At 44.9% G+C, this 23,463-nt stretch overlaps 1 protein-coding gene across 1 annotated transcript in view; it reads right to left on the bottom strand.

Moving 5' to 3' along the window:
• The window catches only part of ANKRD17 (ankyrin repeat domain 17), a 68,517-nt gene that overhangs the window by 14,325 nt on the left and 30,729 nt on the right, over positions 1-23,463 (bottom strand). Inside the window, exons 2-16 of the mRNA XM_058804322.1 lie at positions 20,096-20,249; positions 19,353-19,509; positions 17,896-18,043; positions 17,483-17,630; positions 16,162-16,395; positions 15,144-15,238; positions 11,955-12,192; positions 11,620-11,811; positions 11,141-11,250; positions 10,352-10,439; positions 9,669-9,796; positions 9,128-9,271; positions 8,392-8,494; positions 6,137-6,892; positions 841-989 (exon numbers count right to left, since the gene is read on the bottom strand). Coding sequence (XP_058660305.1) covers positions 841-989; positions 6,137-6,892; positions 8,392-8,494; positions 9,128-9,271; positions 9,669-9,796; positions 10,352-10,439; positions 11,141-11,250; positions 11,620-11,811; positions 11,955-12,192; positions 15,144-15,238; positions 16,162-16,395; positions 17,483-17,630; positions 17,896-18,043; positions 19,353-19,509; positions 20,096-20,249 — 2,844 coding nt within the window. The remainder of the gene's footprint in view (positions 1-840; positions 990-6,136; positions 6,893-8,391; positions 8,495-9,127; positions 9,272-9,668; positions 9,797-10,351; positions 10,440-11,140; positions 11,251-11,619; positions 11,812-11,954; positions 12,193-15,143; positions 15,239-16,161; positions 16,396-17,482; positions 17,631-17,895; positions 18,044-19,352; positions 19,510-20,095; positions 20,250-23,463) is intronic.

The raw sequence follows: 23,463 nt of genomic DNA, 5'->3' as shown, positions 1-23,463 counted from the left end.
TGCTCTGCTAACCAGATTAACCTCTTTACCACTGCTTGACTGTGACCTTTACATGGTATAATGAAGGTAAGAATTCTGTCTTTAATGCTTGGCACTCCAGCCAAAGGCTTTCAGAGCACAATCCAAGCCAAGTGTCACAAGCAACTAAGTAGCAAGGGCTGAGTTTCCAGAAGTTTCTCTCCTTTTCTCCCCAATGATCTCATGCCTTTGCTCTGCTCCATGCTGCCCAATCTCAGTCATGTTATGTATAGCCCAGAGCGGTGCATATGCCAGTCAGTATGTGTATGCTTTTTGCTGATGGCCAGCTAGCTCCAAGTCAAAATAGAGCTGCCTTTTTAACAGTTATTTTCATACAGAAAAGTCTTTCCCTTAGTGGAAATGAGAGCTTGAATTATTTCCTCTTGCTCAAAAAAAAAAAAAAAATCACAGCAATTATTACTTTCAAGACTTTCACACATCCGTGATCTCTGGCAAACAACTTGGAAGCACAACTGAAAACTCTGTGTGCAATGCTTTAAGGATTATTTTTGTCTTAGGATACCAGGCCAGGAAACATTTAATTTCTGTCAGTAGGCAACTCTGCTGTTTCTCATAATGCCACTGACAACACAGGAATAAGAAATGCAAGTGTTTAGTCATTCAGAGACCTTTTTTTTTGTTCGGTGTGAGCACAGAGGAAAGTGGGTTGTGACTCTCGGGGGCGTTGCTCTGCCTATCCAAAAGCAGCAAACCCAGTCTCCAGAGCTCAATCCACTATACAGCAGAGCTGTTTGCCACCACTGAATTATTCAGGATGCAGGAAAAAGCAGCTTGGTGCATCTGTGGGAGTGGCAGGCTCACCTGGGCATCGATGTCTATAGCAGGGTAGATGGGCAGCATGGCTGAAGGAGAAATGATGGGACTCGGAGTTGGCGTCTGAGGTTGGGACACTGAGGTTGCAATGCTGTGGGTAGGAGTGTTTGACATTGCAGATGCTCTTCCACTCACTGCTGTTGGACAGAAGAACCACACTAAGTCAAAGCAAAATACTTCCCAATGTAATGTGACAATAAAGGGACAGTGGGATGAATTTCAACCGACAGATGGAACTCCTCAAAAACTGTTGTTTTCCACAAATATATGTATTCCACACATTGAGCCCAACCTTTGATCCTTTAACTCTCAGAATTTGAACTATGAAAAAGGTTTACTCCATTCAATCAAAGAAAGAGTTAAGTATCAGACTGACATGTATTCTAAAAGCCCACCAAAAGGTTTTTGGTTTTTTTTTAAACCCAAAGATCTTTCCTACAACAAATCAGCCATAATTTGGACCTGGAGCTCCATACCTTTGGAAGCAGGGCTGCAGACCAAGTCCAACCAACGGGTACCTATGCAATTTTTCTTAAAAGTTTTAATGTTTTCATGTAGAAGTCTGTTCAACCTTCACCCCCACCCCTCCATAAACATCACAAAAAAGCAACAGGGCAGGATGCTCACATAGCAGAATTTGCTGAAACCAGAGAAGTGGAAGCTTTGGAAGAGCAGGCTGCAGAGAGTTTGGTCCAGGTGTTAGGTAAGCAAAGGTAACACCAGTGACAGGGATAACAGTGTACGGACACAACACAGATAGCACCGACTGCCACGCCTCCCGAGGTTCATTCTGTGCAGGGCACCTTCAGGAGCGCACAGCAAACCCCAACACCCTTCTTCCTGCTTTTCCTCACAACAACTCACTGCTTTTTCCCTGTCACCTCTCCAGTGTTTCTCCAGCTGTTTCTCAGGTGTAACAGCAAAGGAGAAGGTGAAGCAGCAGCACACACTTCTTTCCAGCTGACAAAAGCACTTTAAACTGCAAAATGGAACAGTTTCCAACTGATGCCACAAAACCTGTATCCTAACAGGCCCAGTTGTGTGCTCCCACCTCTGCAAGGCAGCTGTATTTTACACCCAGAACTAATTTAATTTCTGGACTTCCTACACAAAATTTCCTACCAAAGTCAGAATTCAGAATTCCAACCCCCTTGACCTAGATCTTTGAGTGCCTTTGGAAAAGTTATCTCACAAATCACAGTAGGTATGGATTAAAATTAACATACTGAAGATGCGCCAAAATATTTTGACATAAGGTCAAAAACTGCATGTATTTTAGACAGCTTCTAAGAATTCCTGATCAAATCCCAAAAAGGAGACTGGGAAGCATCTTCACTATTACAGGAGACATTAGTAAATTCTCAGGCAAAAAAAAAAAAAAATCAAGTCAGTTAAGAAGGTCTCAGTTGAGATGAAGTCTACTTTTTACATTTGTAGTGAGGGAAGAAAAGGCAACCAAAACCCCAAATTACTGCCCCTCACCCCCAAAATACAAAACAAACCAACCCAAAAAAGAAAGACGTGCTCCAGCAATAATGCACAAATTTAGTTCAGATACCTACAGCACAGTTCACTGGACACAATATCCACTTTTATGGGTAATCACTTTGATTATATTTATTTCAACATCACCTGCGTGGAGTTCAAATTTCTAATGAACATGCTAAGGGCGATGAACAGAATTTTTATGGCACCCAAACTAAAATATTCAAAGTTTTCAATAACCCAAAAGGTTTTCAGAGCAGTCTGTAGCTCTGAGAGGAGTAACCAACTTGATTCTACATGCTAAAAGCACTGACACAAATATTTATCTCTGCACTCTGCTCCTTGCCCTACTCTAATGGCCTAGGGGCAAAGTGAACTCAAGTCTGTACCTCACCGTGGAAACTTCCTTATTTCATGCCTGGGATAACCAAGTCTTCCAAGTTAGGTCACTATTGGAATGTTTAGGATATACAAGACTTGGTATAGGAGCACCTACACCTTCATCAAGCTTCTTGGTCAGAAGACATCACCAAGCACCATTTGACTACTCCAGTTCCAGTCTTGGACATTTGCTGGGCTAGCAGACAATCAGTTTTGTGCTTACTGATATTTGGAACAGACCTGCTCTTCATCTTGATTTTCTTCTGTCCGTATCTCAACTGTCTCTTAGCTTGGATGAAAAGAGGACACCCTCAGAGCAGCTACCTCCTGCCCTGTGCCCACTGGCCTCACCAGAGTGACATGGCCTTGTAACCCCACTTCTGGTGGCCATCACATGTCCCACAAGTGCTGTCCTGTTGCGAGCACAGCATTGGTCTTATGCACTGATTCCTTATCTCCTGCACTGTCAACAGCAGACAGATAAAAACTGTTCCACACTACACAGCAATGAGGCAACACGAGGGACCGAATAAAAACATACTTTACAAGACATGTATGAGACATCTCAGCTTTTTCCAGCTGGTTTCAAGCCAGCTCTACAGACTTGTTCCACATCAGTTCCTTCTCTGCCCCCAATTCCTCTGTATCACCTCAGTTATTACAAACCATGTTGGTGCCACACAGGATTAAAATCACTCTAGAGCACTTGAGATGCAGAACATGCCTTGGACTGTAACAGTGCAGGTTATGTTCTGAATTCCAACACCAACACTGGGGCTGCTGCTGTGCAAGAAGGGCTCCTTGGATGGGGCTGAGAACCACTGCACACCTGCAGTCCTGGTGGTTATTAGTCAACAGTGTGCAAGGCAGCCTAAGGCAGGCCAGCCCCATGTGAAACCAGCTCCTGCTCAGGCCCCAAGTGGGACACAACCTGATTTTCCTGGGATGCTGGCACTCAGGAAAAACAAACACTCGTTTGTTTTTCCAGTATTGAGTCTCTGTGAAAAGCTTACAGCTTGCTTTCTGACGTTTTAATTCAGACAGCTGCATTTCCAACTGACTCAACCCACAAGGGAGCTTCCAGGAATGCATTTTATCAAGAGCTTCAAGATTCCTGAAGTTCTTTGCAAAGCTCTGTGACTGGACACAATCCTTGGAATGGTTCCTACTTTGTAAAAACCTTGCTATTGAAAACAAGGTGATTTTTCTCCCTGGATCTTTACCACATCACTTAACAGATGCAATGTTTCCATACAAGCCTTACACAACTAACCCTAAAAAATACTTCTTTTTATGTGCCTCACAGCAAGCAAAAAACTTGCCTGACATCTGAAGCTCAAGAGCAAACCTTTTGCTTGTCCTCAACTCCAGCAGGATCATAAAGGAGCCCAAAGGAAAAAATTAACTATTATTTACTAGTTAGCCATTGTTTTCAACTAATAAAGCACAGAGATGCACATTAAATCAAGTTTGCACAGTCAAGGTGAAGCTTTGTTTCTGCAACTCGTGCTGCAAACACAGCTCTGCAATGGAACTAAACTCAGGGCATCTCTGAAACAAGAATTTACATCTCTGAGAATACACTAGAAGCTTCTTTTAAAGCAGTACACGGAGTTATTGACCAAATATTTAGTGGCTACTTAAATGTTGTGTGTTACACTGAGCCCATTTCAGCTCCACATTTTAAACTGTGATTTGTGGACTCACTACAGGCTAGCACTGAAGTTCTGTACTCAGGCCTGTGTCTGTCCTTGCTAAAAAAAACTACCCTATAATCACAGGCACTTGACAGAAAATGAATTCAGACTTCGTTCCCAACTGCACGTGTGCACGCACTACCAACAAGTGGGGCTCAGCAGAACCAGAATATTCCCTCCAATTCCCACTGGAAATACCTGACTGCCCAAAAAGGCACAAACAGGCATTCATGTATGCAGCAGGTGACCTGGAATGACACCTGCTCAGGATGTGACATGTAGCTAAACAGGTCCCAAACGTCCTAACTCTAGGTTAACTTGTATTTAAACACAACTCAAGTGCATTGCACAGATTCTTTGTAAGTTACCAACAACTGCAAACATCCCACCTTTTAAATTCATGTTGTCCTGCATCCCAGCAGTTCCATGAGAGAAACTGTTACTGTCAGTACATGTTATATGTCATTTAATCTACTTTTTCATGCCTACATTTGTGTTTGTGTTTTCATCCACTCCCAATCTTTACACTTATGCTTCAATTCTAACATGAGATTTCCAGCAAAGAAGTTTTTGTCACCTTTAATGAAGCTTTGCCTGGACACAAGGTCACTCATCAGATGTCTCACCACAAAAGTGGTGTTCCAAGTGCTTTAAAAAATCACCACCTGGTAGTTTTAATCAGTTAGCACACCTTCCATGACTCTGTACTACTACTGTGCTCCAGCTCGGGCAGTACATGCAGGAACAGCTCTGGGCCAACACTTTCTCTGAGACCTGCCTTCCTCTGGCACACATCCCTCATGCCAACAGCTTTGCAAAGCAGACTTGTTCAGATGGACAGCACTTGTAAAAATGACAGTGCATCAGCTTAACCAAGAGCATCTGGTACCTTTTCATCAAGTGACCTTTTTTTAAGACTGTGTCCTACCAGTTCACCTGTGTTCAGCTAAGGGGTATTTCAATGATTGCTTTAGCATGGAAAGGGTTCAGATGAAGCACAACTGAGTGAGGTGTAAACTAAAACAGCAGTGACAACTCTCATTTAAAACCTGCTTCATTCTCCTGTTTTACTGCTTAAGGCCTTAGAGCATTCATGTCACCGGGCAGAGAATTCTCTGAAGCAATGACAAGAGTTTGGTAAGGCTAAACATGCTTTCTGCTGGCAGCCATTTTTATGAGGAGATGTTTCAGAAAGTCATAGGATTATCACCTTTTTTTTTCCCAAGCAGAAATAAAAGCTTCCAATAAGTAGACTACATAAGGCCAAGTGGAGCAGCTCTTATTCTGAAGATAAACCCACGGGTCCCTCACACTTTAGAGGCTACTTGTGGTGCTACAGCTGCTCAGCCTACTGCAAGTCAGCTCTCAGCTAGCCCAAAGCACTACCCAGCACCATCATGGTGCTATTCCTGAGCTACAATCAGGCCAAAATAGAACTGCCACATAAACTTTAATACACCCTTCCCCAAACCATGACGAGTTTAAAACACCACTCCGCCATACCAACCTGACCAACAGGCACAGCTCAGCTCACCCTGCAAACTGAAAAGTTAAAAGCTACTTTTCCCAACTCCTTGAGACAGGGATCAGAGGACGAGTGGTGCTTGCCATAGAGCTCGTGGGAATACACAAACACACACACACACACACATAAAAAGAAGTGGACATACCCTCAACTGGTCAAGCAAATATTATACCTGCTCATAACAATGTAAACCCACCTGCCATGATGTCATCCAGCGTGTCATTGAGCGTCTGAGCAGGGCTGGCTACCATTAACCCTTGCTGTGTTTCTGTCAGTATTCCTTGCCCCAGCCCTGCTAGTTGTGCTTGGCCCAGCACTGGCTGTCCAACTATAACACCTTGCAGTTCTGTAAGATTTGCGATGGACCCTGGAGGTAAGGAACCTGCTGCCAGAGGCAAAGCTTGTGGCATGGCCAGAGGCTGAACTGGTGCAAAACCCGTCTGCGCAGCAGCTTGCTGAGGGTCATCCTTGAGCAAGATGGGGTCCACTTGCTGCAATCGTGCATAGTCTCCCTCTGAGAGTTGTTCTCCTACCCCAACTGGAGTCAGTAGTCCCAGATGCTGGCAAGACTGTTGCTGCTGCTGCTGCTGGAGCTGAATTCTTTGCGCTTTTACCTCTAGATATTGCTTTTTTAGCTGCTGTTGAGTTTTCAGCTGTAACTCCCGCTCCACTTTCTGCAGTTCCTCCAAAATCTTTTGTTTCTTCTGAATTTGCTCCTCTCTCGTTTTGTTCAGCTCCTCAATCTTCTCTTTGGTGAGCTGGTCGGCGTGTGCCAATTCCAGGGACTGCAGCTGAGCGTTCTTCTCTATGGCTTCTTTTATCCTCTGCTCCAGCTCTGTCAACTTGCCCTGAGCCTCTTCTACAATGCTCTCTGGAGACTGATTGGTGATGTAACCCTGTACATCCTGGTTGTTTGTTGGCAAATGACTGCTGGACTTTTGTTTAGAAGCAGCTGTGTGAAAAAGAAACCCCCTCAGAAGCAATGGAAGTGCATACCAACGGCATCCTCATTACAGAGCTACTGCTGGGCCGCTGCGTGGCACGGCACCCGTGGGAGGTCAGCGTGTCCCCAAGGCCCTCCAAGGACACCTGCCAACGGGTACCCAGCAGTCAGACTGCAATTTAACAGGCCACACCAGTGCACATGCACCCCACAGAGCCCTGTGCTACGGTGACAGGGCTGCTCCAGCAATCGGCACACTTTTGCCAAAAGAAGCGATTGTCTCGAGCCGCTGCTACTGAGTGCTGCTACACGGAAACTGGGAACAAAAAGCAAGGATATGCTGCCTCTTTACTTGGTGCTCTGCATCTGGTGTGGTGTTGGGACATAAACGCTTACAGCCCTGAAAGCGCAGCCCACGGGACACAAAAACACCTCTAGGACTGGGACTAGGCTGCCGGCTTTGTGACCGACTTGGTAGGCTTTAACAAGTGCTAGGCTCTCTACAACTAGGCATCCTTTCACTCCAGATATCCAGCTCTGCTCAGGTGACAAAGAGTGCCAGAACCCAGGACTGTCATTTACATTTAGCAGGACCTAACAGGGTGTCTTTAGCCACTAGGTTTTATCCACAGCAGACACGATTTTGCCTGTGTCAAAGCTCAGCTCTCTGTCCAGGCAAGGCAAGTATTTCAGCCTTCCTGCAAGAACAAGCGATGGACTAATCCAACTGGTGTTTTATGCAGAAGTCCCCAGTAACACAGCTGACATGCTCTGCCATACCAGGTGGAGAAGCAACAATCGGTTAATTTTGAAGGGCGAAAGGCAACTCAAAACTCAGGATCTGAGGCAGTGGAGGTGCCCAGTTTCTTCCAGCCATCCTCGCTGTATCTCCAGAACAATACAAGTGTACACACAGGATTAATTTTAGGACATGCACGCCTGTATTTGCTACTGCTGATGCTTGATAAAAATTGGTTTTTGACGAGAATTCTTAAGTACAGAAAGCATTAAGTGTCAAAATGGCGAGAGCAAAATAGATGCAAATTTAGTCCTAGGAGGACTTGAGCCACATCAGACTAAAGATTTTACTGCACAAGAAATTCCGCCTTCAATCCAATTAGTCAAACCCACTCCCAGACTACTACCCTAAGGAAACACAAGTTATCAAATCAACTATGATATGGAGATTAACATGGGTTTTGCAACTTCCATTATCCAATTTCTATAGACTTCTGGGTAACATTCTGCATTAGTTCAGTGTGTCAGACTAGAGATTTTAACAGATTTACTTAGGCAGATTTCTTGATGTTTTATGATTAGAGGTTTAGATGACTGACTTGGTGGACAAACAAATCCTTAAAAAAATAATTTAAAAAAAAATCAAAATTGCAGTTTCCTTGACTGAATCCATAAACACTCTTCATAGGAGCTACTCTGCTACAAGTGCAAGCCTCTATCTTCTACCTAGGAAGGATATTTAGAAAATAAGCTGCAGAACTAGGACTGACCTTTGTTTCTGATGGGAAGGGTTGTGGCGACATTAGCAGGGGGTTTGTCAGGCTCCTGGGGTGGGACGACCATGGGCAGCGCCTGCACTGGTACTCGAGGAGCCTAAAACGTCGGATACTAACAGATTACTTTTCTCATACTCTGTGCTAGTTACAATTCAACACAAGGCAAACAAAATCTGTTAGAAAAGTAGACTTTAATGGTGACTAACAACATTCAATATAGTTTTTAATATGCTGAGTTCAATAATTAACACCTACAGATCATGTGATCTCCACATACTTTGCATTTTTAACCTAAAAAATTACTTGCAGAACTATACTCAGCCTGGTACAGTGCTGTACTGTAGTACAGCAAATACAAGCCATAAATTCAATTCTGTAGTTTCATTTAAGCAGATCTTTGCACTTGCTGGTTTTGTCCACCCTCAGTGTTTTTTTCCAGCAATACTTAGAGAACAGTAAGAATGATGAGAGCACTACATCATAACATTCAAAAGTCTTCCCCAAAAGTAAAAATCGGTTTACCTCCATCATCTTAATTCCATTACAGCACACCAAACAGACTGTCAGCTATCTGATATGTAAGGAATAGAACAGGTTTGCAACTCTAAGTAATTTTAAGTGTGCTCAACTACAGTTTACGATAGGACATGATTGACTCTTCTCTCACCTTTAAACTCTTGAGTAATCAAGTGCAAAAAAACCATGCATACCATGAGCCCTGGAATCTTACCCTGTTGAGGTCATGGGATGGTGGGGTCAGCTGAGTGGCATCAGGTGGAGGAGCAGAAAGCAAGTTGTTTGGGTAATCTAGAAGGTAACAAACCACGCTGGTGTGACCGCCTTTGGCCGCCTCGATCAGCATGGTCGATCCATCCTGACAGGGAAAGAGCACACAGTTAGAACAGAGCATCATGAAAACTGCACTGCAGCATTTTGGGACACACAACACACTACCTATGGGACTGCTTTCTGCTCTAGTAAATACTCCATCTCCACAAGCTCACATCTAAACTTGCAGGCTTGATGAAGTATTAAAAAAAAATTTAATAATACTTTAAAAAATTTTCCCCTTCCACAATCAGCACTTAATACTCATGATGATCAAAGAGACCTGCACTAACTCCAACAACACATACACGAGCAGAACATCTGCTTGTGCAAACTTCCACTTAAATCATCACAAGCTGGGTGAGTTGTAGGGAACACAAAAGGAGAAAACCCAGCTGGGTATCCTGAGTTTCAGAGGAAAATGAGGGAGGTGAGAGACAAACCTTGAGTCTGTGTGTGGGATCAGCACCATGAGCGAGCAGTAGCTCCACCACCGCCAGGTGACCTCCGGCACAGGCCAGCGACAGCACTGTGTGATCGTTGTTCGCTGTGGTCCTGTTCACGTTTGCTCCTGCACAAACACAAGGGCAAACATCAGCTGAAACTCACTTCAACAGGTAGCACCTCTGTCAAATCTAACACAATTAACTGCTCTGCAATCTACACAGGGAAAACTCCATCCTGCCACATGTCCTACTCCATACAAGGTAGGGACAAAAAAACTCATGACAATCAGCCCAGGAGAAGGAAAATGGAAATTCCTGGTTTGTATTGAAACATCAAGCAAACTACAGTCAAACTCTGGAAACCAAAAGGGACTTGTAGTTCAACTGCCAAATACCGTGCTCCAAAGCTGCACCATGGGGCATGAAGACCCCAGGGATCCCTAATACTGCTGCTTTTACTAGGAATTACAGACTGAAATACACTATTTTTACAACTACATGCAGTTCCACCAATCTCAGCAGAACCCACAGGTAATCACTGCATGCCTAGTTGGAGAATCAATTGCCTACTGGAGCTAGGACATTTAAAACAAATCCAAGGAAATTACACTAGCTCTGACATGTTCTTAACTTGAAGTATTTTTAATGTCAGGAAAACGCAAACCATTCCACATTCTTACCTTTGCTAATCAAGAACTGAACAGTGCAAACATGACCTGCCCTGGCAGCTTTCATGAGTGGGGTTCTTCCACCTTCTGATTCATGCTCCTAGAGTAGATAAAGAAAGGCTTCAAAATCCAAAGTGGCATGTGAAAGAAGGCAAGCCAGCCTCCTGAGTTTTTGAATGGAAAGATGCTAGACACAGAACATCCTTCTCTACTGTTTCACACACTTAGCCATAAATATTCAGCTAATGTTTGAACTGAGGGTATCTTGAATGCAGGTGAACCATTCACCACCTGTGTCTGCACAGGTGGGACTCCTGGACAAAAAGCATTCAAGGCACATGAGGGGGATTTTAGTTAAGCAGGACATCTTCTGACACACCTAACATCACTTTTTGATAACACACTGGTACGCTGAAAAGGAAAAATCAGTTTACCTCCATCATCTTAATTCCATTACAGCACACCAAACAGACTGTCAACTATCTGATGCATAAGGAATAGAACAGATTTGCAGGAACAAGGACTAACCCAGAATCAACTCAACAATTTGAAGCTGAGTACCACGTTAAAAGAATCAAATTCCCTCTTTTCCTGTCCAGGCAACCTTGAATGGCTTGGAAATGCTTTAGACATCAATCACCAGAGGACTGTAACTGACCTCTGTACTTTGGGGTAATCTAATAGCCCAAAATACATTAAAGAATGTGTAAATTTTCATCAATGAACACAGAAACAGGAAGAATATCAGATGCTGATAATTTAATATCTTACTAACATTTTTAAGGGAGGTAAATGACTTACCAGATCTGCACCTGCCTGAAGTAAGACATCTGCTACATCAGTGTGGCCATTTTCACAGGCGTACGTCAGTGCCGTGTCACCTGTTGCTGTTGTTGCATGCACATTAGCCCCTGAAACAGCAAGGACAAAATACTGGAAGCTTTATGATGGGCATTACAGAAAACATACAAGCTTCCACAATCTTTACAGGATCAAACAGCAAATGAAGCTTCCCCCTTCCAATCCAGCATCTATTAAACTGATGACCTGACTGTACTCTAAGAGGAATAAAAACAAACTGCAAGTTAGCTCCAAACAAGTTTACATCAACTCAATCTTCACAAGCTAAATTAGAGTCCAACCAGTAAATTACTTTGGGCTTCAAAGACCTTCACAGTCAAGTTCAAGAAGCTGCTAAAGAAAATGTAATGACTATCGGACAAAGTATTTTTCTCTTTAGATTAAGCGTTTACAAAAGCATTAACAAAACGACTCCATACCCGCAGCTAACAAATATTTGACCAGCTCCAAATGCCCCTCTTGAGCAGCCTCCATCAAAGGTGTGGAACAGCCAAGTTCTATGTCAGCTCCTGCTTTAATGAGAAAATCGGCCACCTCCAGAAACCCTCCGCAGCAAGCCAGAGTCAGTGCGGTTTCCTGCGTCTCCTCTGTCTGAGCGTTGATGTTTGCTCCTGCAAACAACACAAAACACTGGTTACAGAGGGCAGCATCAGCACACAAACCACCTCCACATGCACAAGGCATCTTATAACCAAAGAAAGCAAAAATCAAAGCAGCTCAGAGCTTCTTCCCCAGCCTGCTGAGCAGCAGTTACCTTGCCCAAGTAACAGTGCCACCATCTCCTCGTGGCCTTCCCGAGCTGCCTCCATCAGCGGCGTGTATCCCTCATCATTGACCTCTTCCAAGTTAGCTCCACGTTCAATCAGCAGAGCTGCCAGCTCCACGTGCCCACCACAGGCTGCCAGGGTCAGCGGGGACTCGAAGGAGTCGGCAGGCATGTTCACCTGAGCTCCGCTGTCCAGGAGTAACCTTGCCACTTCCACGTGACCATCCTGCAAAGGCAAAAAAAAAAATAAGATCAGAAGACTGACCAAATGGAAAAACTACTTTTCTCCATGGTTTTGCCACAGACTCAAATTCCCTCAAAATACACAAAAAGCCATGAGGGAGTAAAATGAGTCCAAAAATACAATGAACAGTTTTTCTGGCTATTTTCCCTAAGTATTTGGATAAAGCATAAGGTCTCCTACTGAACACGCACCTGTAGAAATGCTGAGCACATTTTACTAAATATGTGCTATGAACCTCATATCAGACCTCTCTGTCAATGGTGTAAGCAACAAGATGGACAACTTTGTATCAGACTCCAGTTCAGGTGTTTGGGATCAACTTCCTTGGGGCAGGGGGAAACTCCAAAATAAAGCCCAGAAAGTCAAGAGGGAGCTCATGACTATTTTAGAAGCTTGTCTCCTCCACAAGAACAACAGTGAGATTCTTTTGCTTCCTCCCTTCCTTACAAAGCAGCTATGCACACTGACCTGGGCTTGCCTCATGGCCCCTGCAAAACCATTTCACTGCTCAATTTAACAGCAGAGTCAAGACTTACTTTCTCCTTCCAAGTGAAAAGCCAAAATGAGACCACTTGTCAGGGGTTCCTTACACATCCCAGGAGCCACCCACCCGAGCAACAGCTTTTCCTTGGCAGCATTCTGGCAGGGTTTTCCAGACACCATGATCATGCTCCACTGTGATCACACCCCTTCTACCAAAAGGCAGCTCTTAAATTTGCTTTCTTCCTTGCAATATACATCAACACAGGATGTCCATCTCATTTTCAGTATTCCATAAAGTCAGGAACTATTTGAAGTGGCTTTTCAGCTTCATGTTTATACTGGAGGCCTGACAGTGACACATCCAATTGCCATTCCACACTGCTTTGTTCAGACAGAAGCAGTGCCTGGCTGGGTCGCTGCGCTCCAACAACAGCAAGAAGTCTCCAAGCTGGTTTTCTCCACGAGGAGATGGCCACCATTCCAACTTGGAGGAACCAAAATCTGACAAACAAAACACTGGAGGGCTGCAGCAAATAAAACAGCCCCTCACCAGGAACACAAGCATTCCCAAGGTTGTCTCTGAATGAGGTAAGTACACCTTGATTTCAGATTAATTCCTAAGAGGCAGCAAATCTCATCCACAGCCATCCTTGCCAAGCTGGAAACCACAACTCCAAAAATCTCTTTTCCAGACAAAACACCAAACTGCATCTGACATTTTTCCGCTTCATTTTCTCAAGTGTTTCATGCCTTATTCTGATATCCAGGGAGCAAAGCACGGCTTCCTCTCGGAAAAATAACTAGGACATTAACTAGGACATATTCACCTTTTACATGAAATGACAGAACTATTTTAGGGAAAAACTCCAAGCCTCCATAAAGAATCTTTCCTCAGGGAAATGCAGAGACAGTGCCTCATCCATCAGGCTCTGGCAAGACAGCTACCTGCTCACCCCTGCTCCACGCTGAGGATGGCACAACACAGCACCCAGGCTTGCTTCAAAGCTTCCTATGTGGGCCAAGCAGCCTGCAGGAGAACTGCTGAAGCTCCACCACACAAGGGAACTGGATCCATGCTTTAATAAACCCTGCAGTGGGGTGGGGCTGCTGAGCTCTCCTACAACAGCCAGGAAAAGCCTACCAACTGCTAAGGGAACAGGAAAAGTCACCTGAGCAATCTTCACAAGATCATCAGCTGCATTTTAAAGCTGAAGCTCTGTGGGCAGCAGTCCTTCAGCGAGAGGAAACACCAACTAGATCACCCTGCTTTTTGCTCCCACAAGGCAAGTGCCACTGTCCAACACCTCCTGTGCATTAAATCGGTATTAACTGCTGTCTGAAAAAACTCTCAGGCACAAGTCTTCCTGAATCCACAAGGCTGCAGAAGGGTTTAAACCTGCACTGGCTATGCCACAGACAGACAATTCTGTGAGCACACATTCAAGCTCAAAGCTGTTCCAGAGAAGGAAGTTTTCTTGTGCCACTGAAGAGCAGTAACTGTTTCTGCAAAAAGAACATGCTGAGATGGAAGTCTTTGCTCTGCTTCATTTCACACTGCAAGGCTTTTAAATACTGCTAGAGAAAGCTGCTCCTTCTCTCGTCAGCAGAGCTGAGGTATGAGACTGAACTATCTGCCAGTTCAGAGCACCAGCATGGAACTGCCTCCCTAGGAACAGCTTCCTGCAGGAATAAGGGAGAAGAATTTTTTCCTACTGCTCAGTAATTTTTAACAAAAATTAGGTCTTAACATCCTCTGTGGGTCTGATGGAATTTTTTTAGTCTATTAGAAGAGTTAAAAGGGCAGAAGGGAATGACAAGGAAAAGAAGGCTTGATCCATAGCTTCACCACAAAAAACATCCTGATGAGAAGGCAACTGCAACATCAAACAAGGTCATTTTATCATCAACTCCCAGGAACTGGCTGCAAGACCATGGCCAAGGATATTCATGTGGCTGCTCTAGTAAGATTTCAGGGTGAGATAAAGGACAGCTCGAGTTCTGTTTACCTACGTGACTTTCTTTGGAGCAACTTTCAAGAAGTGTAATGGTTTCTATTAATCATTCCCCCATGTGAAACCATTAACTTCTTTCAGCAGACACAACTGGCCGATTTAGAACCATTGCAGTTGTTTCAGGGAAGGGCAGACTAAACAGGGATTCACTGCCCTCCTCTACAGCCACGGGTTCACAGTGTGACATTACACAAGTCTAATAATGCCATGAAAATCCCAACACATGAGGAATCTAGTTGGAGAGAAGGATAAAAAGAAAATTTAAGAAAATAATTCTCAGTTTAACAATAAAGTTAAAGTTCCCATGAAGCAGACAAGAGAACCAAAACATCACAGTTAGATTCTGTACCAGAAAGAAACTCAAAGGAACCACTTTCTCCATCTTCAGCAAGAAAAGAGAGCCCACAGACCTCACTGCTCGAGCCTTACATCTCTTACCATGCACGCCTCCATGAGAGCAGTGTGCATCTCATCTGTCTTGTGCTCCTGGTCTGCACCAGCTTCCAGCAGAAACCTCACCATTTCCAGATGGCCTGTGTGGAAAAATAGTTAACAGAAGGAAACTGCTTGAGAAAGTGCATTTCAACACTCATAGTGTTCTAAAGCACATAATGAAGGTCATGGATGTCTGTGATACAACATAAAGAGTCCACTCTGGAAAGGTGTGTTTGTATCTCTGCCATCTACGTGCACAGCAGCTTATCAGTGTAGCTGGTAAAAAATATACATGAAAGACTAAGACCAACTTCTACACAGGTGCCACACAAGAACCTCTGTTACCAAAATCAAGTACTCCATGATGGCAAATGGCCTAATAAAACATGTCCTAAGTGACTAAAACAGCAGCTGCTGGGCTGTAGGAACAGATTTTGCGTCTTAATTAAACATCTTCATCCCTTTCTGGGGTGCTGCAATTTTTCTGCCTAATGCTTTAAGGGAGGAAAAGGCCTCAGCAAGGACACCTAAAAGGCAAGGTCCTAAACCTTCCATGATTTGCCAGTGCCAGTCCTTTAAAATGAAGTATCTGCTGTATTTAAGCAGAGGTACCCGGTATAAAACAGCTGTAATACAGAAAGTTTAGCTTACTTTTTCTGTAATATAACACATTAGCTCCTTGTCTCTTCATTTGTTTAACAGAGCATCTTCTAAATAATCATACCTAAGACCAAAGTTTTAGATCTTGATACTCAGACTCTGCACACAGATGATTCTGCACATGGCGCAGGCGTGCTGTGTGGTATCACAGCCAGGACAAGAGCAGTGTGCACTCACACCCTTTCAATTCCCCAGGTGGTGGGCAGCAAGGCTGAAGGAATGCACGCTGGCCCTGAGTGGTATCACAGCCAGGACAAGAGCAGCACAGGGTGTGCTCACACCTTTCAATTCCCCTGCCATGGGCAGCAAGGCTGAAGGACTCCTGGCTGTCCCTGACCCCTGTGCCCACCCGGTACGGTACCTTTGTAGCAGGCCAGCGTCAGGGCGCTCTCCTTGAACTCGTTGGAGTGCGTGTTGATGCCCGCCCCGTTCTCCAGCAGCACCCTGGCCACCTCCACGTGCCCGGCGCTGCCCGCCTCCATCAGCGGCGTGTGCCCGTTCTCGTTGTGCTCCTCGATGCTGGCGCCCGACTCCAGCAGCACCTTCACCACGTCCACGTAGCCCCCGGCGCAGGCGTACGTCAGGGCTGTGTTGCCTTGGGCCAGAGAGAACAGGGCTTGGGAACACAGCCTGATGGCCTTCCTCACCCACAACTTCACCTGGTGCTCCATTCCACCCTTTCTAGCTGGATACCTGATGGAACAGGGCTTTTCACACTACAGAAGAACTATGGGGGGATGGGAATCAGCAGTGGCACCAAGCAGCCTGGTGCTGACAGATTGAGTGTCTGACCTCCTTGTGCCTGCACTATGCACCTCTCTTCCCATTTCTAGCCCAGTCACAAAACCCCCAGCCACATTCCTGTTAATCAGCAAAAGCATGTAATGCTGTAAAATGAAAGCTCAAAACCCAGAGCAGAATTAACTGCTGCTTCTAAATCAGGTCTTAAACACCTGCAAGGGACTGGTTCCAAAATGTTCCCAGTCTTTACAAGGAGAGGAAAAAAACTTCGGTGGAAAAAATACAAAAACATGGATCTGCACACAACAGTCAAAGAATCTGCCTCTGTGAAAGACACCTTGAAAAATGTTACAGGTCAAGGCCATATTACCACTGAGAAAACTGCTTCACTGAAAAAAAAAAATTAAAAAATAAATAAGGTGTCTTCTGGTAATCCCCCTCTCCCCCTCACTCAGGGTCAGCTCTCCACTCATCAGGTACTGCTGACTACACACCAGCTCTCCACTTCCAGGTTACAAAAACTTACAGGATTTCCCAATCTGGTCACTTCAACACAAATCGCTAGCAAATTACCACGGGAACAGTGGAAGGGGAGGCCCTCTTCTCACTTTTCCCCTTGGGTTTCCTGACCTGCCACCACATAACTTTTCCACATACACACAAATTTACTAAACTGTGCTTAAAATGTGACAACAAATCCTAGGTACTCAAACACCTTCGAGTTACTAACTGGCCTTATCCACCTTTCTACATCTCCACAATACTTGATCTGCATCCAACAATACTTCAGAGTTCCACTTAGAAAAGGGAATTTAAATGGCAAAACCACAAGGAAGCATTCTGCCTAGCTGGGCTAAGAGCCATGGCTCCCGAACTTCCACACCAAGTTGCCTGCACAGAGCAAATGCCAGCTCTGCAGTGGTTCCCAAGAGCCCCTTTACCTGTGGATGACTGTGCATTCACATCAGCACCGTGAGCTAGCAGCAGCTTGACAATTTTGACGTGCCCGCCGTTGGCAGCAGCCATCAGAGGTGTGATGTCTCCCTTGATTCCCCGGTCCTCCACATTGGCATGCATTGCCAGGAGAACCTGCCAAGAGACACCGATCAGCAACACCGAGGGACAAACCCTGCCCCTGCACTACCAACCCCCACCTTCACCCCAGTGCTGGGTGAGCAATCCTGGCACAAAATAGGCACCCAGAATGTATCAGCAACATTTAGTGTATGTGTGAGACTCGTCTGCCATTTCTCACTACCTTAACACCCTCTTCCAGGTGCACAAAATGCTAATAATTGATTTAACATCTCTTTATGTACAACACACAAACGGTACAAACAGCCAGGAAACCAACCTGTGCAAGCTCATAATACCCTGCTGAGCAGGCCAAGCAAAGGAGGCTTTCCCCTTCCTCTGTGTGCTCGTTCACGCTGCGGCCCTCAATGAGCAGCTTCCGCACAGCATTGACGTCTCCTTCGGAACAGGCCTCGGCCAGGCTGCGGCTAACAAGGGGAAAGCATTCAGAGTGGAAAGGGACTCTGCCTCAGCTCCAGTGGGCCATGAGGACACATCAGCAAAAAAGGAAACACCAGCTAAAAACGTGCCAACTGCTAATTAAAGAAGTGCCAGCTTTACACTTGAGGTTTCCCAGCTAACTTGGCTGAAAATTAAGTTGTGTCCATATCCACTCCTGCTATGAATTTTTAACAGAAGTTTACAAGAGATATAGATGCAGGACTGCCCAGGACCAGAGGACATGGAAATCACCTGCCAATCTTCAGAAAACTTTATTTGTTCAGCACTGTAACTATAAATTAAACTAAAACAAATCACCAACATCAGTGTTCTCCTGTAGGAAACTTAACCACTTCCCTTCTGTCCTGTGCTGAAAATTCCAGGGTCTCGTAACCAGACATAATTTTAATACATGGAGAATCAGTTCTGAAATGTGTCTCTTCACTACATGATGACCTTTTTTTTTTAATTTCCAAGCACCTCTGTTTTTATAACAACTTTGGCAACTACCACCATTCCCAAGAAAGAGGTGCAGAGGAGAAGAGGGGATGCAGACAGAACAGAAGCAGACATAACGCAAAATTATACTGCTCTTCGAGCTGTTCCTACACCAAGAAATCTTTCTTTGCAGTTATTCTGCATAGAAAGAACAAACTTCTGACTAGCACAGCACCCTTGGTTGTCCCTACTAACAACGCTTCCACTGCACTGAAGCCTTATGGCAGTCTGGAAGGAAACATCCTTCTTCTTTCCCTCCTGAATACCCCAGTGGAAAAAATTGCACATGTGAAGCCACCAAGTCCAGTACAAGAGCAGCAACTCCCTGGCTGAGGTGACACTGACTACTATGGAGCTCCAATCCCTAAAGGCTGTTTCCCTTCCTCAATTAAAAAGGCACTCTGAAATTCCCTAAAAGATTTTTTTCATCTGAAATCTTGTTTCATGCTGTCACTGAATGACCCACGTGGGAATTTACAACTCTCTGGGTAAAGAGAGTTGTAAATGGGCAGTTCTAAGGCCCATACCATTGAAGAGTTTAGATATGTTTCTACAGCTGGTCACGATAAACTCCTTGGAGTTTCACTCCGTAATTCTGAGCAGCATGAATTGCTTCACTCCCTACTGCAAGACCTGCCAGTCCACAAATATTTCAGCAGGAGAAGCAAAGGTGATAACTTGGCACCAACTCCACTTGAGTAAGAGTTTCATCATGCCCTCAGTGCAAGCGCTAGAACAAGAATAACCACTTCTAGAGGGAGCAAAGGGCTGAGAGGCTCCAGGCCCGGGCTGCCTTACTTGTCCGTCTGTCCTGCGCTGGCCGTGCTCTCGGCTCTCATCCGGGTCAGCGCGGCGGCCGCTTCATCCAAGGCGCAGCTGACGGACGAGGTCAGCCTGCGCAGCACCTCGGGGTCCGCAAACGCCTTCCCATCCGCCGTGGACAGCTTCCCTATACCTGCCATGCCAGAGCGCAGCCCGGGGGCACGCGTGCCAGCAAGGAGAGAGCACACAAGGTCAAAGTGAGCCTCTGAGAGCTGTCGGCACTAACGCTCCAAGCACCATCCACTACAGCTTCCAAAACAATGGCTTCAAGTGTTCACAGCACTCATTCCAAGCTGCACGTGACTGAAACCCTCCAAGCCACGGAAGGAATCGGTTTTCAGCTACTGAAACTACATAATATAAGCAACTATGAAAGCCTTTCACACAGCAACTACTACAAAATAAAACCTATTGAGCCATTCAGGGTTTGACATAATGGCACACGCCAAAGTCAGGCGTCAATTTTGATTCAGGCTTTTAAAATGCCGACATTGAAGAAACCTGATTGGAAACATCTTCATGTAAAATTCTGATTTTCCAGACCTTGGAATACTCTAAAATGAACTTGTTTCTCTTCAGTGACACCCCTGCCAAACCCCACCCTGCCGTGCGTCTCACAGCTGTATCCTGCTCCCATGGATTAGCCTTACGCAAGCGATTCCAGCAGGGACTCCTGTCAGGGCTTTGGGGTTAAACCCGTACGGGACACGAGGACTTACCCGCAGCTTCGAGCAAAGCTTCTAATCTCGCCTGGGTTTCAGGATCTACTGTTCTCAGGTCAGCACCATCAGCAGTACTTGACAGCAGCAATTTAGAAGCTGTTTCCAACATAGGGTTTTCGAGATCATCCTGATCCAAGATAAATGATTCCACCTGAAAAGTAAGAGACCTGAATTAAGAATGATATAATTGACCAAAACAGACTGAAACCAGAAAAAACCTACAGCTGAAATTATTATTTAAGCATTTTATTTTTAAGTACTTTGTTGGCTTCAGGTATCTCACTTCGGGTCTGATGTCCCCTAATCCAGCATCCAAAGAAAAGAACCACACGGACAAGCAACACCTTCCACATAATTATCAATGCCACTGTAAAATTACTTTATGTCACAGCATCTTTTTCAAGAAAACATTTTCTCGAACTTGATCTATAAAATATGCAACTGTTTATCTGCCTTTTTTAGAAAACAGATGCTGAGCTGTCTGAATTCTTCTGAAGACCCTACTTTTCTGTGCTGTCCATCTGTTTTTGCTGTGAAATAGGTAGAAATTTGGAACAAGATGAGTGCTTTAGAGAAGAAAGCCCTAACACTCATTTGTGTTATCCTGCCTGCTAGAGGACAAGTAGTGCAGAGAAGACACTTCTCTGAGAGGTCCATGAGCTCACTCCACAGCCCGTGAACTAGTCACACAAACAATTATCAAATTAAAAAGACCAAGGTAAATATCCCCCTACAAAGCTCAACAGCTTCCAAAAGTCCCAGTTTCAAAACCCTAATCTCAATCCCAATACAAAATCGGAATCAATTTAAATGCCAGTCTGCCCAACAGAGAAATCACATGTGCCACCCCTACAACAATGAGATACTGCAGTCACCTCTGGATAAAAGCAGCCACTGTCTGCATCGGTTTCCACATGGAATATACCTCGTTGAAACAGAAAATTATTTTATTCTTAAGCTTCATTTGTGTCTCCAAAATTTCAAAGCAGTCCCATGAGCATCACAAGTTCAGATTCCTGCAGATACATTCCCCAAGAACCCATCCATGTGGGCAGACAAACCAGAAGAGCAAGCAGGTCATCTAAGGACTCCTGGAAGGTCCCTCCAGCCTCCCCCATCCATTCTCTTGTCACAAGCAGGGAGCTCACACCACTTTTGCCTTCTGTCTCCCACTGCACACTTGTGGGACACATTCAGCTTCAACCCAAATCCCCTGTTTGCTAAGGAGGGCAGGCTGAGCACTACTTCCCCATTTTCTTCATTTTACCCCTTCAACACCACCATTGAGAAACAAAGCCTCTGGCCAGCTCTGGGCAATACCCAACCACACATCTCAAGGGCACCTCTAAAAGCTGCCTCTGCTCTTTTGCAGCCACTCTCCCCTCCTCCTGCAAATCTGAGAACATCAAGCTGAAAGGGAGGACTTCCAGCTCCAGACCAAAGTGGCTCTGATGCCAAGAGCAGGACAGTCCAGCAGCACTGCCCATCTGCTCCTCAGCAGTGTTTTCTCCAGCCATACTCACACGGGCTGCTCTCTGCAGTTGGGCAAACTGGTGAAGGTAGCTCCAAGTTTGCCCCCCAGTGCTCAGGAACCCTGCCTTGCCAGGGTCCTCTGCCCAGCACCGCTCCCTGCACCTACACTGGTATTTCAGGCCTGCTGTGGTTCATCTGAGGACTTGCCATGTGTGTTCCTGCTGAGGCAGGCCAGCAGAACCGCTGCACTGCTCAGGAGCCCAGCGACAGCTCTCACCCCTGGAAAGGCAAACTCCAGAGCTGTGCAAGGATTCCTGGCTCACCCAACACATGCAAAATCCCAACTGCTCAGACTGACTGAAAAAAATCTCCTCCAAGTGAAATAATGAACAGCTGGTCGTGGTTCCTCCTAACACTATGAAATATTTGCTAAGAAGAAAGTCAAAATAGGAAAACTACTCTCCCCCACACATCTCTCCCCAAAATTAGGTCTTTCACGCAGTTAAAGTTTCAAATGCAAAAATCCTCCCATCTTCCTTCCAGCTAAGAATATGTGCATGGTGTGATTAAATAAACAACCCAAGGAGAACAGGGAGAAGCAGAAATCCACCCACAAACACAGCACCGTGAGGGACCAGCAGAAAACATCCTCACAATAAAGTTTGGGGAATGTTTATACTATGTGCTGTCACTGAAAACATTTCAGAACAGAACAAGAAATTAACTAATTGGGAAAACTCTTGACACTATTTTTTAATATTAAATACAGAGTAAAAATCTTTTCTATTGCAAGGCAGAAGAGATCCACCTTCAGCCTGAAGCTTCAGAACTTCTCATCTCCTCTGCAGTTTCAAAACTGTTATTTACCTACAGGGTTTCATTACAGTCTTGTCTTCTCAGTTTTTCTACACAACACCAAGTACCATACAGGGACAGTGATAAAGACATGGTGTACCAAAGCAAGGAACAAAACCCTATTTTGGTAGAAGGGAAAACTCTACTTCTGCTTCTCAGAAAACCCTGCCTTCTCCACAGAAGCTGCAAATGAAGACAAAGCATTTCCATGTACCAGGTCAAGTAAACAGACATTTCCTTTAAAGGGCTTCAGACGTATTTTATTTCCCTTGACTATAAAAAGTAGAATAGCATACAAATGCTCCACCTTACATATCAGAATATTTCATCTGCATGCTCCATCACCACTGCTCCAATCCAACAATACTCTGACATAACTCAATTGTTCAGAGCCCCAGCATCAGCCCTTTTACAAGATTTCTCCTACCCTCTCATCCTGCACTCAGAATATCATGTTCTGTCCTGGCCTAGCTTTACTTTGCTCAATTTTTAGTAATACTTGATACTTCTACTATCAAAAAGGTGCCAGGAGAACAAAAGTCCCAGGTTCTGGCTGCTCTTAAACAGGACTCATGTCTGCACACCCTGAAGACAGCCCTGGAAGATGCCAATAAGTTTGTTCTGACTAACAAACACCAAATTCTGAACATGCATTTGAACAAATGCCAGGTTAGGACAGGAAGACAAAGCACACCTGAGTTGCCCTAGCTGGTGTGGCTCTGCCACCACATAGTGCTGAACCAAACAGAGACAGAATTCAGCTCTTGATCCTAACTCTGACTTCATCCACCTCTCTCCACCTCTCTCCATCAAGCCACCCACACACAGAACTGCCACCAGCACAGATCCCACTGTGGACCCAAGCCTCCACATCATTTCACACAGATGTAAACTAAGGTCAAAGAATCAACTTCCTCTCAGAGGGTCTCTCACAGTAAGAAGACACAACAAAACCCCAAGTAATGACACACACATAAAAACTCCAAACAAACAAATAACAACTCTCTAGCATTAAGGACTTGAAGAAAAGCTTTGGG

This window comes from Ammospiza caudacuta, chromosome 4, assembly GCF_027887145.1.
Source record: "Ammospiza caudacuta isolate bAmmCau1 chromosome 4, bAmmCau1.pri, whole genome shotgun sequence".
In the NCBI taxonomy this organism is placed as follows: domain Eukaryota; kingdom Metazoa; phylum Chordata; class Aves; order Passeriformes; family Passerellidae; genus Ammospiza; species Ammospiza caudacuta.
This window is presented reverse-complemented; position numbering and strand designations above follow the sequence as displayed.